The sequence below is a fragment of the Ovis aries genome, chromosome 1 (genome assembly GCF_016772045.2).
Source record: "Ovis aries strain OAR_USU_Benz2616 breed Rambouillet chromosome 1, ARS-UI_Ramb_v3.0, whole genome shotgun sequence".
In the NCBI taxonomy this organism is placed as follows: Eukaryota; Metazoa; Chordata; class Mammalia; order Artiodactyla; family Bovidae; genus Ovis; species Ovis aries.
Window position 1 is genome coordinate 60,915,813 of NC_056054.1, and position 14,656 is coordinate 60,930,468.

The 14,656-nt window shown below is 37.4% G+C and overlaps 1 protein-coding gene across 15 annotated transcripts in view; it reads right to left on the minus strand.

Annotated features, from left to right (window-relative positions):
- TTLL7 (tubulin tyrosine ligase like 7) overlaps window positions 1-14,656 on the minus strand; it is a 171,394-nt gene that overhangs the window by 63,534 nt on the left and 93,204 nt on the right. For 9 of the 15 annotated variants that reach the window (XR_006059909.1, XR_006059911.1, XR_009599631.1 and 6 more), the window contains 4 exons: window positions 12,973-13,120; window positions 12,814-12,887; window positions 12,253-12,372; window positions 11,603-11,738 (listed from right to left, as the gene is read on the minus strand). Coding sequence is in view for 10 of the 15 variants with exons in the window: in XM_042250312.1 (XP_042106246.1) it covers window positions 11,603-11,738; window positions 12,253-12,372; window positions 12,814-12,887; window positions 12,973-13,120 (478 nt within the window). In the remaining 5 variants the exon portion in view is untranslated. The remainder of the gene's footprint in view (window positions 1-11,602; window positions 11,739-12,252; window positions 12,373-12,813; window positions 12,888-12,972; window positions 13,121-14,656) is intronic. The other 6 variants (XR_009599633.1, XR_009599635.1, XM_060411236.1 and 3 more) reach the window with 1 other exon arrangement.

The following is a 14,656-nucleotide window of genomic DNA, read 5'->3' on the forward strand; positions in this document are numbered from 1 at the left end:
TGGTCCTAAGATGGTGGAGGAATAGGATAGGGAGACCACTTTCTCCCTCACAAATTCATCAAAAGAACATTTCAACGCTGAGTGAACTTCACAAAACAACTTCTGAATGCTGGCAGAGGACATCAGGCACCCAGAAAAGCAGATCATTGTCTTCAAAAACAGGTAGGAAAAAATATAAAAGATGGAAAAAAAGAGACAAAAGAGGTAGGGAGGGAGCTCCGTCCTGGGAAGGGAGACTTAAAAGAGAGAAGTTTCCAAACACCAGGAAACACTCTTGCTCCTGAGTCTGTGGCGAGCCTTGGAAGCACAGAGGGCAACATAACAGGGAGGAAAAATAAATAAATAATTAAAAGCAACAGATTACTAGCCCAACGGTAACTCCCCCAGCGGAGAAGCAGCGCAGATGCCTGCATCTGCCACTAGCAAGCGGGGGCTGGGCAGGGAGGTGCGGACTGCAGTGCTTTTTCGGCGGCATGACCGATCGCAACCAGAGCGAACTAACTTGGGCTAGCAAACCAGACTGTGAGATAGCTACCGCATGAAAAACTCTAACATAAGACACTGCCAGGATCGTGCACAGAACAAAGGACAGAATAGAATTAGCCAGCTGCAGACCATCCCCCTCCGGTGATAGGCAGCCAGAGCTGGAAGGGCTGGAAGGGGGCAATCGCAGCCCCAGAGAAACTTCCAAACTGCAAGCAAGCTTCTTTGTTAACTAAGACTTCTTGGGGTTCTAGACAGTCACCATCTGCCTAAGAAGGGGCACCAGATGTACACCCAGAAAACTGAGCAGCAGGGACAGGAAATGCGATAAGTCGCAGTGACCGCGCTCGCCAAACACCCGAGCTGCTCGGACCTGGGAAGGGCACAAAACGCAGGCCCAACTGAGTCTGCACCTCTGAGGACTACCTGAGTGCCTGAGCCTGAGCGGCTTAGACCGGGGAGATGCATGCAGCCCAGAGCCAGCCTCAGACGGTTCCTGGCAGAGCAACCTAGAGCCTGAGCGGTGTGCACCGTGAGCGGGCACAGGCCCAGCGTGGCTGACACACTACGAGCACATGCCAGTATTATTTGTTTGCAGCATCCCTCCCTCCCCACAGTGCGACTGAACAAGTGAGCCTAAAAAAAAAAAAAAAAGTGTCCACCACCATCCCCCTTGTGTCAGGGCAGAAAACAGACACTGAAGAAACCAGCAAACAGAAGAAGCTAAAACAGAGGGAACTGCCTTGGAAGTATAGATCTTAAGAAATATAAGCCAGACCAAGGAACTATCCGAAAATGAACTGACCCCACGCTGCCCACAACACCACCTGAGAAAGTCCCAGATATACTTTTACTATTTTTATGATCATTCTTTTTTTGTTTGTTTTGGTTTTTTCTTCTTTTCTTTTTCCTTTTTTTTTATTTTTTATTTTAACATTTTTTAACTTTTAAGTTCTTAAAGCAAATGCCATATATATATATATATATATTTTGTGGTTGTTGTTGCTTTTTTTAACTAATTCTTGTGACTTTTTTTTTTCTTCTTCTTTTCTTTAATATTGTATTTTTGAAAATCCAACATCTACTCTAGATTTTTAATCTTTGCTTTTTGGTATTTGTTATCAATTTTGTACCTTTAAAAACACAATTTTCAGTACCCATTTTTACTTGAGAGCAAGATTACTGGCTTGACCACTCTCTCCTCCTTTGGACTCTCCTTTTTCTCCACCAGGTTGCCTCTGTCTCCTCCCTCCCCCTTCTCTTCTCTACTCAACTCTGTGAATCTCTGTGTGTTCCAGACGGTGGAGAACACTTAGGGAACTGGTTACTGGCTGGATCTGTCTCTCTCCTTTTCATTTCCCTCTTTTACCCTCCTGGCCACCTCTGTCTCCTTCCTCCCTCTCCTCTTCTCTGTATAACTCCATGAACATCTCTGAGCAGTTCAGACAGTGGAGCGCACATAAGGAAGTGATTACTGGCTAGCTTGCTCTCTCCTCTTCTGATACCACCTCATTTCATTCTAGTCACCTCTAACTCTCCCCTCCCTCTTCTCTTCTCCATGTAACTCAGTGAACCTCTCTGGGTGTCCCTCAATGTGGAGAAACTTTTCATCTCTAACCTAGATGTTTTATCATCGGTGCTGTATAGATGGAGAAGTCTTGAGGCTACTGTAAAAATAAAACTGAAAACCAGAAGCAGGAGGCTTAAGTCCAAATCCTAAGAACATCAGAGAACTCCTGACTCAAGGGAACATTAATCGATAGGAGCTCATCAAACTCCTCCATACCTACACTGAAACCAAGCACCACCCAAGGGCCAACAAGTTCCAGAGCAAGACATACCACGCAAATTCTCCAGCAACACAGGAACACACCCCTCTGCTTCAATATACAGGCAGCTCAAGTTACTCCAAAACCACTGACATCTCATAACTCATTACTGGACACTTCATTGCACTCCAGAGAGAAGAAATCCAGCTCCAGCCACCAGAACTCTGACACAAGCTTCCCTAACTGAGAAACTTTGACAAGCCACTGATACAACCCTATCTACAGCGAGGAAACTACATAATAAAGAGAACTCCACAAACTGCCAGAATACAGAAAGGTCACCCCAAACACAATAATATAATCAAGATGAAGAGACAGAGGAATATCCAGCAGGTAAACGAACAGGATAAATGCCCACCAAACCAAACAAAAGAGGAAGAGATAGGGAATCTACCTGATAAATAATTCCGAATAGTGATAGTGAAAATGATCCAAAATCTTGAAATCAAAATGGAATCACAGAAAAATAGCCTAGAGACAAGGATTGAGAAGATGCAAGAAAGGTTTAACAAGGACCTAGAAGAAACAAAAAAGAGTCAATATATAATGAATAATGCAATAAATGACATCAGAAACACTCTGGAGGCAACAAATAGTAGAATAACGGAGGCAGAAGATAGGATTGGTGAAATAGAAGATAGAATGGTAGAAATAAACGAATCAGAGAGGAAAAAAGAAAAACGAATTAAAAGAAATTAGGACAATCTCAGAGACCTCTGGGACAATATGAAATGCTCCAACATTCGAATTATAGGAGTCCCAGAGAAGAAGACAAAAAGAAAGACCATGAGAAAATGCTTGAGGAGATAATAGTTAAAAACTTCCATAAAATAGGGAAGGAAATAATCACCCAAGTCCAAGAAACACAGAGAGTCCCAAACAGGATAAACCCAAGGCAAAACACCCCAAGACACATACTAATCAAGTTAACAAAGATCAAACACAAAGAACAAATATTAAAAGCAGCAAGGGAAAAACAACAAATAACACACAAGGGGATTCCCATAAGGATAACAGCTGATCTTTCAATAGAAACTCTTCAGGCCAGGAAGGAATGGCAAGACATACTTAAAGTGATGAAAGAAAATAACCTACAGCCCAGATTACTGTACCCAGCAAGGATCTCATTCAAATATGAAGGAGAAATCAAAAGCTTTCCAGACAAGCAAAAGCTAACAGAATTCAGCACCACAAAACCAGCTCTCCAACAATTGCTAAAGGATATTCTCTAGACAGGAAACACAAAAAGGGTGTATAAACCTGAACCCAAAACAATAAAGTAAATGGCAACAGGATCATACTTATCAATAATTACCTTAAACATAAATGGGTTGAATGCCCCAACCAAAAGACAAAGACTGGCTGAATGGATACAAAACAAGACCCCTATATATGTTGTCTACAAGAGACCCACCTCAAAACAAGGGACACATACAGACTGAAAGTGAAGGGCTGGAAAAACACATCCCATGCAAATAGAGACCAAAAGAAAGCAGGAGTAGCTATACTCATATCAGATAAAATAGACTTTAAAACAAGGCTGTGAAGAGAGACAAAGAAGGCCACTACATAACGATCAAAGGATCAATCCAAGAAGAAGATATAACAATTATAAATATATATGCACCCAACATAGGAGCACTGCAATATGTAAGACAAATGCTAACAAGTATGAAAGGGGAAATTAACAATAACACAATAATAGTAGGAGACTTTAATACCCCACTCACACCTATGGACAGATCAACTGAACAGAAAATTAACAAAGAAACACAAACTTTAAATGATACAATAGACCAGTTGGACCTAATTGATGTCTATAGGACATTTCAGCCCAAAACAATAAATTTCACCTTTTTCTCAAGTGCTCATGGAACCTTCTCCAGGATAGATCACATCCTGGGCCATAAATCTAGCCTTGATAAATTCAAAAAATTGAAATCATTCCAAGCATCTTTTCTGACCATAATGCATTAAGATTAGATCGCAATTACAGGAGAAAAACTATTAAAAATTCCAACATATGGAGGCTGAACAACACGCTTCTGAATAACCAAAAAAATCACAGAAGAAATCAAAAAAGAAATCAAAATATGCATAGAAACTAATGAAAATGAAAACACAACAACCCAAAACCTGTGGGACACTATAAAAGCAGTGCTAAGGGGAAGGTTCATAGCAATACAGGCATATCTCAAGAAACAAGAAAAAAGTCAAATAAATAAACTAACTCTACACCTAAAGCAACTAGAAAAGGAAGAAATGGAGAACACCACGGTTAGTAGAAGGAAAGAAATCTTAAAAATTAGGGCAGAAATAAATGCAAAAGAAACAAAAGAGACCATAGCAAAAATCAACAAAGCAAAAAGCTGGTTCTTTGAAAGGATAAATAAAACTGACAAACCATTAGCCAGACTCATAAAGAAACAAAGGGAGAAAAATCATATCAATAAAATTAGAAATCAAAATGGAGAGATCACAACAGACAACACAGAAATACAAAGGATCATAAGAGACTACTGTCAGCAATTATATGCCAATAAAATGGACAGCGTGGAAGAAATGGACAAATTCTTAGAAAAGTACAACTTTCCAAAACTGAATCAGGAAGAAATAGAAAATCTTAACAGACCCATCACAAGCACAGAAATTGAAACTGTAATCAGAAATCTTCCAGCAAACAAAAGCCCAGGTCCAGACTGCTTCACAGCTGAATTCTACCAAAAATTTCGAGAAGAGCTAACACCTATCCTCCTCAAACTCTTCCAGAAAATTGCAGAGGAAGGTAAACTTCCAAACTCATTCTATGAGGCCACCATCACCCTAATACCAAAACCTGACAAAGATGCCACAAGAAAAGAAAACTACAGGCCGATATCACTGATGAACATAGATGCAAATATCCTTAACAAAATTCTAGCAATCAGAATCCAGCAACACATTAAAAAGATCATATACCATGACCAAGCGGGCTTTATCCCAGGGATGCAAGGATTCTTCAATATCCACAAATCAATCAATGTAATTCACCACATTAACAAATTGAAAAATAAAAGCCATATGATTATCTCAATAGATGCAGAGAAAGCCTTTGACAAAATTCAACATCCATTTATGATAAAAACTCTCCAGAAAGCAGGAATAGAAGGAACACACCTCAACATAATAAAAGCTATATATGACAAACCCACAGCAAACATTATCCTTGATGGTGAAAAATTGAAAGTATTTTCCCTAAAGTCAGGAACAAGACAAGGGTGCCTACTTTCACCGCTACTATTCAACATAGTTCTGGAAGTTTTGGCCACAGCAGTCAGAGGAGAAAAAGAAATAAAAGCAATCCAAATTGGAAAAGAAGAAGTAAAACTCTCACTGTTTGCAGATGACATGATATTCTACATAGAAAACCCTAAAGACTCCACCGGAAAATTATTAGAGCTAATCAGTGAATATAGCAAAGTTGCAGGATATAAATTCAACACACAGAAATCCCTTGCATTCCTATACACTAATAATGAGAAAGTAGAAAAAGAAATTAAGGAAACAATTCCATTCACCATTGCAATGAAAAGAATAAAATACTTGGGAATATATCTACCTAAAGAAACTAAAGACCTATATATAGAAAACTATAAAACACTGATGAAAGAAATCAAAGAGGACACTAATAGATGGAGAAATATACCATGTTCATGGATTGGAAGAATCAATATACTGAAAATGAGTATACTACCCAAAGCAATCTACAGATTCAATGCAATCCCTATCAACCTACCAGCGGTATTTTTCACAGAGCTAGAACAAATAATTTCACAATTTGTATGGAAATACAAAAAACCTCAAATAGCCAAAGCAATCTTAAGAAGAATGGAACTGGAGGAATCAACTTGCCTGACTTCAGGCTCTACTACAAAGCCAGTCATCAAGACAGTATAGTACTGGCACAAAGACAGAAATATAGATCAATGGAACAAAATAGAAAGCCCAGAGATAAATCCACACACCTATGGACACCTTATCCTCGACAAAGGAGGCAAGAATATGCAATGGATTAAAGACAATCTCTTTTACAAGTGGTGCTGGGAAAACTGGTCAGCCACTTGTAAAAGAATGAAACTAGAACACTTCCTAACACCATAAACAAAAATAAACTCAAAATGGATTAAAGATCTAAATGTAAGACCAGAAACTATAAAACTGCTAGAGGAGAACACAGGCAAAACACTCTTCGACATAAATCACAGCAGGATTCTCTATGATCCACCTCCCAGAATACTGGAAATAAAAACAAAAATAAACAAATGGGACCTAATTAAACTTAAAAGCTTCTGCACAACAAAGGAAACTGTAAGCAAGGTGAAAAGACAGCCTTCGGAATGGGAGAAAATAATAGCAAATGAAGCAACTGACAAACAACTAATCTCAAAAATATACAAGCAACTCCTGCAGCTCAATTCCAGAAAAATAAATGACCCAATCAAAAAATGGGCCAAAGAACTAAATAGACATTTCTCCAAAGAAGCCATACAGATGACTAACAAACACATGAAAAGATGCTCAACATCACTCATTATCAGAGAAATGCAAATCAAGACCACAGTGAGGTACCTTTTCACCCCAGTCAGAATGGCTGTGATCCAAAAGTCTACAAGCAACAAATGCTGGAGAGGGTGTGGAGAAAAGGGAACCCTCTTACACTGTTGGTGGGAATGCAAACTAGTACAGCCACTATGGAGAACAGTGTGGAGATTACTTAAAAAACTGGAAATAGAACTGCTTTATGACCCAGCAATCCCACTTCTGGGCATACACACCGCGGAAACCAGAATTGAAAGAGACATATGTACCCCAATGTTCATCGCAGCACTGTTTATAATAGCATGGAAGCAACCTAGATGTCCATCAGCAGATGAATGGATAAGAAAGCTGTGGTACATGTACACAATGGAGTATTACTCAGCCATTATAAAGAATACATTTGAGTCAGTTCTAATGAGGTGGATGAAACTGGAGCCGATTATACAGAGTGAAGTAAGCCAGAAAGAAAAACACCAATACAGTATACTAACACATATATATGGAGTTTAGAAAGATGGTAATGATAACCCTGTATGCGAGACAGCAAAAGAGACACAGATGTAAAGAACAGACTTTTGGACTCTGTTGGAGAGGGAAAGGGTGGGATGATTTGGGAGAATGGCATTGAAACATATATACTATCATGTAAGAAACGAATCACTAGTCTAGGTTTGATACAGGATACACGATGCTTGGGGCTGGTGCACTGGGATGACCCAGAGAGATAATATGGGGAGGGTGGCGGGAGGGGGGTTCAGGGTTGGGAACTCATGTACACCTGTGGTGGATTCATGTCAACGTATGGCAAAACTAATACAGTAATGTAAAGTGAAAAAAAAATTAAAAAATAATAATAAAAAAGCAATGATTATAATGGGGTAAAACAGAGTTTTAGACAATACTATGCTATAATCACTGTTTTAGACTTATGACATCAAGCAGTTTTCCTATGGGGATTTTAATTAAAACATTAGTAAAAAAGTAGTTTTCATAACTTTTTATGAAAAAAGTTATTTTCATGTATCATAAATTTCTTGATTAAAAGTGGAAATAGGTAACTAAAAAAATCATATCATGCTACAAATATAAATAGAATAATAAGATAAAATAATATAATAAACATAATTGATAGAAAAGATAAAATATTATAAAGATAAAAATGTATGAAAATAAATGGATGGAAAAGATATATAATTAAATAGTAATCATAAGAAAGAAACTAGTATGACTGCATTAATCACACAAAGTAAATCTTAAGACAAGAAGTATCACCCAAGAGATTTACACTTCATAGTGGTAAAATAGAATATATGAATTCATTAAAAAGACACCTTTGTAACTTCAAAGGATATGAAATTAAAACTGACAGAACTAAATCCACAATCACAGTTGGAATGTTTAACAAATCTCTCAGTAATTGCTATAACAAGTGGGACAAAATAATAAGAAAGTTTATAGAATATTTGAATAGTAATAGCCAAATTTACTTAAAAGACATATATAAAACTCTATAACCATCACCTCTAGCATACACATTATTCTCAAGTAAATTTGGAAATATATTAAAATAGTTATCATATCAAGTTAAAACAAGTCTCAATTTATTTTACAAGACTAAAATCAGAATATGTCTTCTAACACCAATGAACTAAACTAGAAATCCTTACCACAAATAAAACTAGAACTTTTTAAACATATGGAAATTAAGGAACAAACTTCTAAGTAACCAAAATAAAAGTCAGAATATAATTTGAAATGCAGTTAGTAAAAATACAACACATAAAAATGCTAGATATAAAGGCAATATACAAAAATAACCAGATGTTTACAATCTGGCAACAAATTAAAAACAAAAAAATTTACAAACAATATTATCAGCAACAATAGCAAAAAAATAAGAATTAAATACTTAAGAATAAATTTAATGAACTATGCACAAGAAATATAAACTGAAAACTATCAACATAGAGAAAGATCCAATTAAAGATCCAAGTAAATGGAGAGATATGCCATATTACTGGATCAGAAGACTCAGTATTGTTAACTCCCTAGAAATTGTTTTATAAATTCCTCAATCCCAATTAAAATGCCAGCAGCCTTTTTTGTAATTAAACAATCAAGATTTAGAATAAAACTGATTCTAAAATTTATGAAAGAATAAAAGGACTAGAAAAGCTAAGAGTTTCAAAGAAAAGAACAAATTTGAGGATTCACTCTCCCTCGTTTCGACACTATGAAACAACAGTAATGAAAATTGTGTGAAGATTGTATAAGAATAGGCTCATACCTATTATACAGACTGAAGTAAGCCAGAAAGAAAAACACCAATACAGTATACTAACACAGATATATGGAATTTAGAAAGATGGTAACAATAACCCTGTATGTGAGACAGCAAAAGAGACACAGATGTATAGAACAATCTTTTGGACTCTGTGGGAGAGGGAGAGGGTGGGATGATTTGGGAGAATGGCATTGAAACATGTATAATATCATGTATGAAATGAATTGCCATTCCAGGTTCGATGCAGGATACAGGATGCTTGGGGCTGGTGCACTGAGACGACCCAGAGGGATGGTATGGGGAGGGAGGAGGGAGAGGGGTTCAGAATGGGGAACACGTGTATACCTGTGGCAGATTCATGTTGATGTATAGCAAAACCAATACAATATTGTAAAGTAATTAACCTCCAATTAAAATAAATAAATTTATATATATATATATATATAAAAGAATAGGCTCATAGACCAATAGAATGGGGCAGGCAAAGTGTTGACATTAAACTAAATTTTGAAATGTATTCATTGGAAGGACTGATGCTGAAGCTGAAATTCATACTTTGGCCACCTGATGCAAAAACCTGACTCATTGGAAAAGACCCTGATGCTGGGAAAGATTGAATGTAGGAGTAGAAGGGGATGACAGAGGATAAGATGGTTGGCTGGCATCACCAACTCAATGGACATGAGTTTGAGCAAGCTCTGGGAGTTGGTGATGGACAGGGAAGCCTGGAGTGCTGCAGTCCATGGGGTCACAAAGAGTCGGACATGACAGAGAGATTGAACTGAACTGAACTGAAAGTACTTTAAACAGACTATTTTAATTAACCTCAATTTTATTTTCACAACCTGTCAAGTATACTTTTAATACTACTATTTTAGTGATCCAAGTGAACAAATAGTTTAGTCTAAAGTTACAAAATTGAAACATAGGGGAGCTGGAATTTGAACATAGGTCTGCCTGGGTCCAAAATGCTTAGGATTTCTTAGTACAGAGTGATGGGAAGATGGATCAAAGACTATATTCACAGGAGAGAGAAATAACATTACAGAACAGGCGAAGGAAAATTAACAAAGGTCTCTAACTGTATGGGTCAGGAAAAACAAAAAAAAAACTACAGAACATAATTCTAACAGTAGAAATAACTGCATATGTCAAAAGAGGGAAATTGGAAGGAAAAGAGCATTACAGTATATAATATCCCTTCTGCTTCTGTCCCTTTGGCCTATTCCACTTGAAAATGGCTTTATAACCTTCTATTGCAGAATTTGAGTGCAAAGACTATGACTGATTCATGTTGAGGTTTGACAGAAAACAACAAAATTCTGTAAAGCAATTACCCTTCAATAAAAAATCAATTAAAAAAAAGACTATACAAAAATCTATTTATAATAAACTTTACCATGATTTTTAAATCACTCAGTATAATAGGGTAGCCAAAATATGGAGGTATCACACTAGGGAGATTTCCAGCAATGTAAAATATAAACAACTACAATAGGTCTGCATGCTGGAATTAAGGATACAAGAAAATATAAGTATGAGTAAATATGAATACTGAAAAAACTATTAAAGACCACTGCCTCTTTAGACAACAACAAAAAAAATCGTATTTGTCCAGTGGGACATTAGTAAGTATGACACTAGCAGGGTCTTGATTAGCCTCTGCGTGCTGGGCTTGTCCTCTTGAAATGCTCCTTTTTGGAAACTTGCGCTATCATATAGAGTTCTGATTACCCTTCTTACATGGTCCTGTAAAGAGAAAGAGACACCCAGCCTGCTCCCCAGATGTTCCATCTCTCTCAACTGAGGCACCAGACATATGAGTGTAGCCACCTTGGATTTCCATCCCCAGATGAGCTTTCCAATAAATGCAAATATCTGATTCACTCCAAGCTAGCTCAGCAGAAGAACCACTGAACTGAGCCCAGCCAAGATTGCAGAATTATGAGCAAATAAATGAAATGGCTTATCATACTGCAATAGATAACTATTAGACCTTTTAATAAGGCATATAGGTTATTCTGCACGTGTATGTGTGTAGCAATTATTTCTCATATGCACTGTCTATGCAGCATCAGGAAAAAAATATTGTATAATACTATTTATAGTCCAAATAATGAGAACATCACAAACCACTAGGTCATTTCAATCTATTTTTTATTCAGTTATGTATACACAACTCTACAATAAAACATTTATTACAATAGATTACAAAATAACATCAACATTCTCTACCTCATAATTTGTCCTGTTAGGACAACTTACTTATGAAATCGTTCGGCTGGTTATGAAATACTACCAACTGTTAAAATGGAAGAAAAGTGCATCTTAAAAGTGAAATGGTTTTACATGTGGAACTAAGATGGGTTGTTTTTAAAGACATATTGTTTGGCTTCATTCTTTTCTTTATAAGAATTCATTCTTTTACCTTCATCCTTTTCAAAGGATTATTCAGCTCTCGCTGGAATGAAGCCGCTCTTCCTGAAAGGAAGGTCTGAAAGGCAACAGCCAACAAATTTTCATACTTTTCAAGTAGTGTTTTATCTTCAGGAGGATAAATTCGCCTACAATAAAATCAGATAAACCAGTTTTTTTAAAAAAAAGCTACTATAGTGCAAGACATAAGGTAAACTACAAAGATAATCCATGACTTTGTATCAGTCACTTTACTAGGTGCTAGAAATAAAGATGAATACAGTATAAGATATCCATAAATTTTTATCTGTTACCCATACAAACTGAAGTTTATCCAGAGAATTATCATTAAGTGAAGAGTTCCAGAAAGCACAGTATAAAGATCTGGTTGAGGGGAGATGGTTTAAGAAGAATTGCAATGGGACATATTGGAGAAATACTGGAGAACTTTATCAGAGATAGTTTAAGTGATAAGGTTTGGAAAGTTTTAGACTTAGTGTGATTATTGATGTATACAAGAATGTAGGGATTGACCCTAATGATCTTTTGAGGGGTGGCAGAATTTTCCTCTCTGCTGGAGAGAATTAGGTAGACAATTAGGTTGAGAGGAATGTGTTTTCATCTCTACTGCTAATGGTATTAAGGCTGGAAAGAACACCTTACCGGAGGGCAGGAAGTTCAATGATGTCAAATTCTCCTAATTCTGCTGAGTCATTATCAAATCTTGGGAGGAGGGGTAGTCTTTCCAGGAACACAAAGAGCTTAGAGGGCCCCCGTCTTCTCCTGTCAAATGTGACACTGGAGGGGGTCCAGCTGCACACAGTCCACGTCCCTTTCTGTCTCATACCTGGCTCCTCCAGACAGTTTCACTATTTGCCTGGTTCCTGATACATTTGAATTTACAACAAAGTACAAAAACAACTTTGAACTGACAGAAAGAATACTAAGAGACCTGACTTTCTCAAAATACCATATGATAATAAAATAAGATAACAGGATAACATCAGGTTTAAAAGATGTTACACAACCACCCTTGAGGCTGGCAAGCAGCTCTCACCAAGTCTGAACCATCTGCTTGCTGACTATCTTTCCTTGCTGGAAGTAAATTAAACAAAAAGCATGATACCAACACGGCTTAAAATAAGCCTAAAAGTTAAAAAATATAGACACTGCTGTTTTGACACTTCACTTTTTCAATCTATAAAAAAACAAAAGCACGGTTACCTGTAATTCCCCATGTGTCGATTTTCGTGTTCTTCTTTCGAGATCTGCTTCCGTACCTGAGCTAGTCTCTCCTTCTAGAAACGAAGACATTTTACAAATAAAACCTGACAAGTGAATTATGTAATTCAAACTGTAGGCACATTGTTAAAATTTTCATACCAGCTCTTCTTTCCGCTTCTCCAACTGATGTCTCTGTTGTTCCCAATCTGAGGAACCTGGTAAGGGTCTTTTTATTGAATTCTGACCATAAAGCCTCCTTTGAGCTTCAGCTTTTTGTTTAGCCAAGTTTTTCCTTTTATCACTGGTCCTAAAATACAGAACATAATACCATATTCCAGAATTCAAATAAGCTCTGATCTTATCCCTGTAAGGAGAATTAGCAGAAGAGGAGAAACAGTGGGAATAGGAATCAATGTTTATTAAATTTATATATTCACACATATATTCATCTAGTCATTCATCAAATATGGGTTTCCATCCAACAAACAGAAGTTTTGAAGGTAACAAGAGAAAATGGTGATAGTATAGCATCTGATTAGCTATAAAATCTTAGGTCAATTAATTGCTGGGTCTGTTTTTCCATCTATCAAATGTTAACAACAGCACTTCTCTTCAAAAGTTCTTATAGAGATTAACCTGGAGTGACACCGCAAGCATGATCATCTGCTCGGTTGTGTCAGACTCTTTGCGACACCATGGACTGCAGCACACCAGGCTTCCCTGTCCTCTATCTCCCGCAGTTTGCTCAAACTCATGTTCATTCAGTTGGTGATGCCATCCTCTGTCTCCCCTTCTCCTCCTGCCCTCAATCTTTCCCGGCATCAGGATCTTTTCCACTGTCACCTCTTCACGTCAGGTGGCCAAAGTGTTGGGGCTTCAGCTTCAACATCAGCCCTTCCAATGAATATTCAGGGTTGATTTCCTTCAGGATTGACTGGTGTGATCGTGCTGTCCAAGAGACTCATGAGTTCTCCAGCGTCACAATTCAAAAGCATCAATTCTTCAGCACTCAGCCATTTTTCTGGTCCAACTCCCACATCCATACATGATTAATGGAAAAACCATAACTTTGACATTTGTCAAAGGCTTTATACAGACCTTTGTCAGCAAAGTACTGTCTCTGCTTTTTAATATGCTGTCTAGGACTGTCATAGCTTTTCTTCCAAGCAGCAAGCATCTTTTAATTTTGTGCTCTAAAATAATCCATAATTATTTTAGAGTACAAGAAAATAAAATCTGTCACTGTTCCCACTTTTACCCCCATGTATTTGCCAAGAAGTGATGGGGCCAAATACCATGATCTTTGTTTTTCTGAATTTTGAGTTTTAAACAAGCTTTTTCCCTCTCCTCTTTCACCTTCATCAAAAGGCTCTTTAGTTCCTCTTCTCTTTCTGCCATTAGGGTGGTATCATCTGCATATCTGAGGTTGCTGATATTTCTCCCAGTAATCTTGATTCCAGCTTGTGCTTCATCCAGCCCAGCATTTCCCATAATGTGCTCTGCACAGCCATTTAATAAACAGGGTGACAATGTACAGCCTTGACGGACTCCTTTCCCAATTTGGAATGAGTCCGTTTTTCCATGTTTGGTTCTAATTGTTCCTTCTTGACCTGCATACAGATTTCTCAGGAAGCAGGTCAGATGGTCTGGTATTCCCATCTCTTTAAGAATTTTCCAAAATTTGTTGTGATCCATACAATCAAAGCCTTTAGTGTACTTAATGAAGCAGAAGTAGATTTTTTTCTGGAATTTTCTTGTTTTTTCTATGATCCAACTAAGATCACGGCATCTGACCCCATCACTTCATGGCAAATAGATGAGGAATCAGTGGAAACAGTGGCTG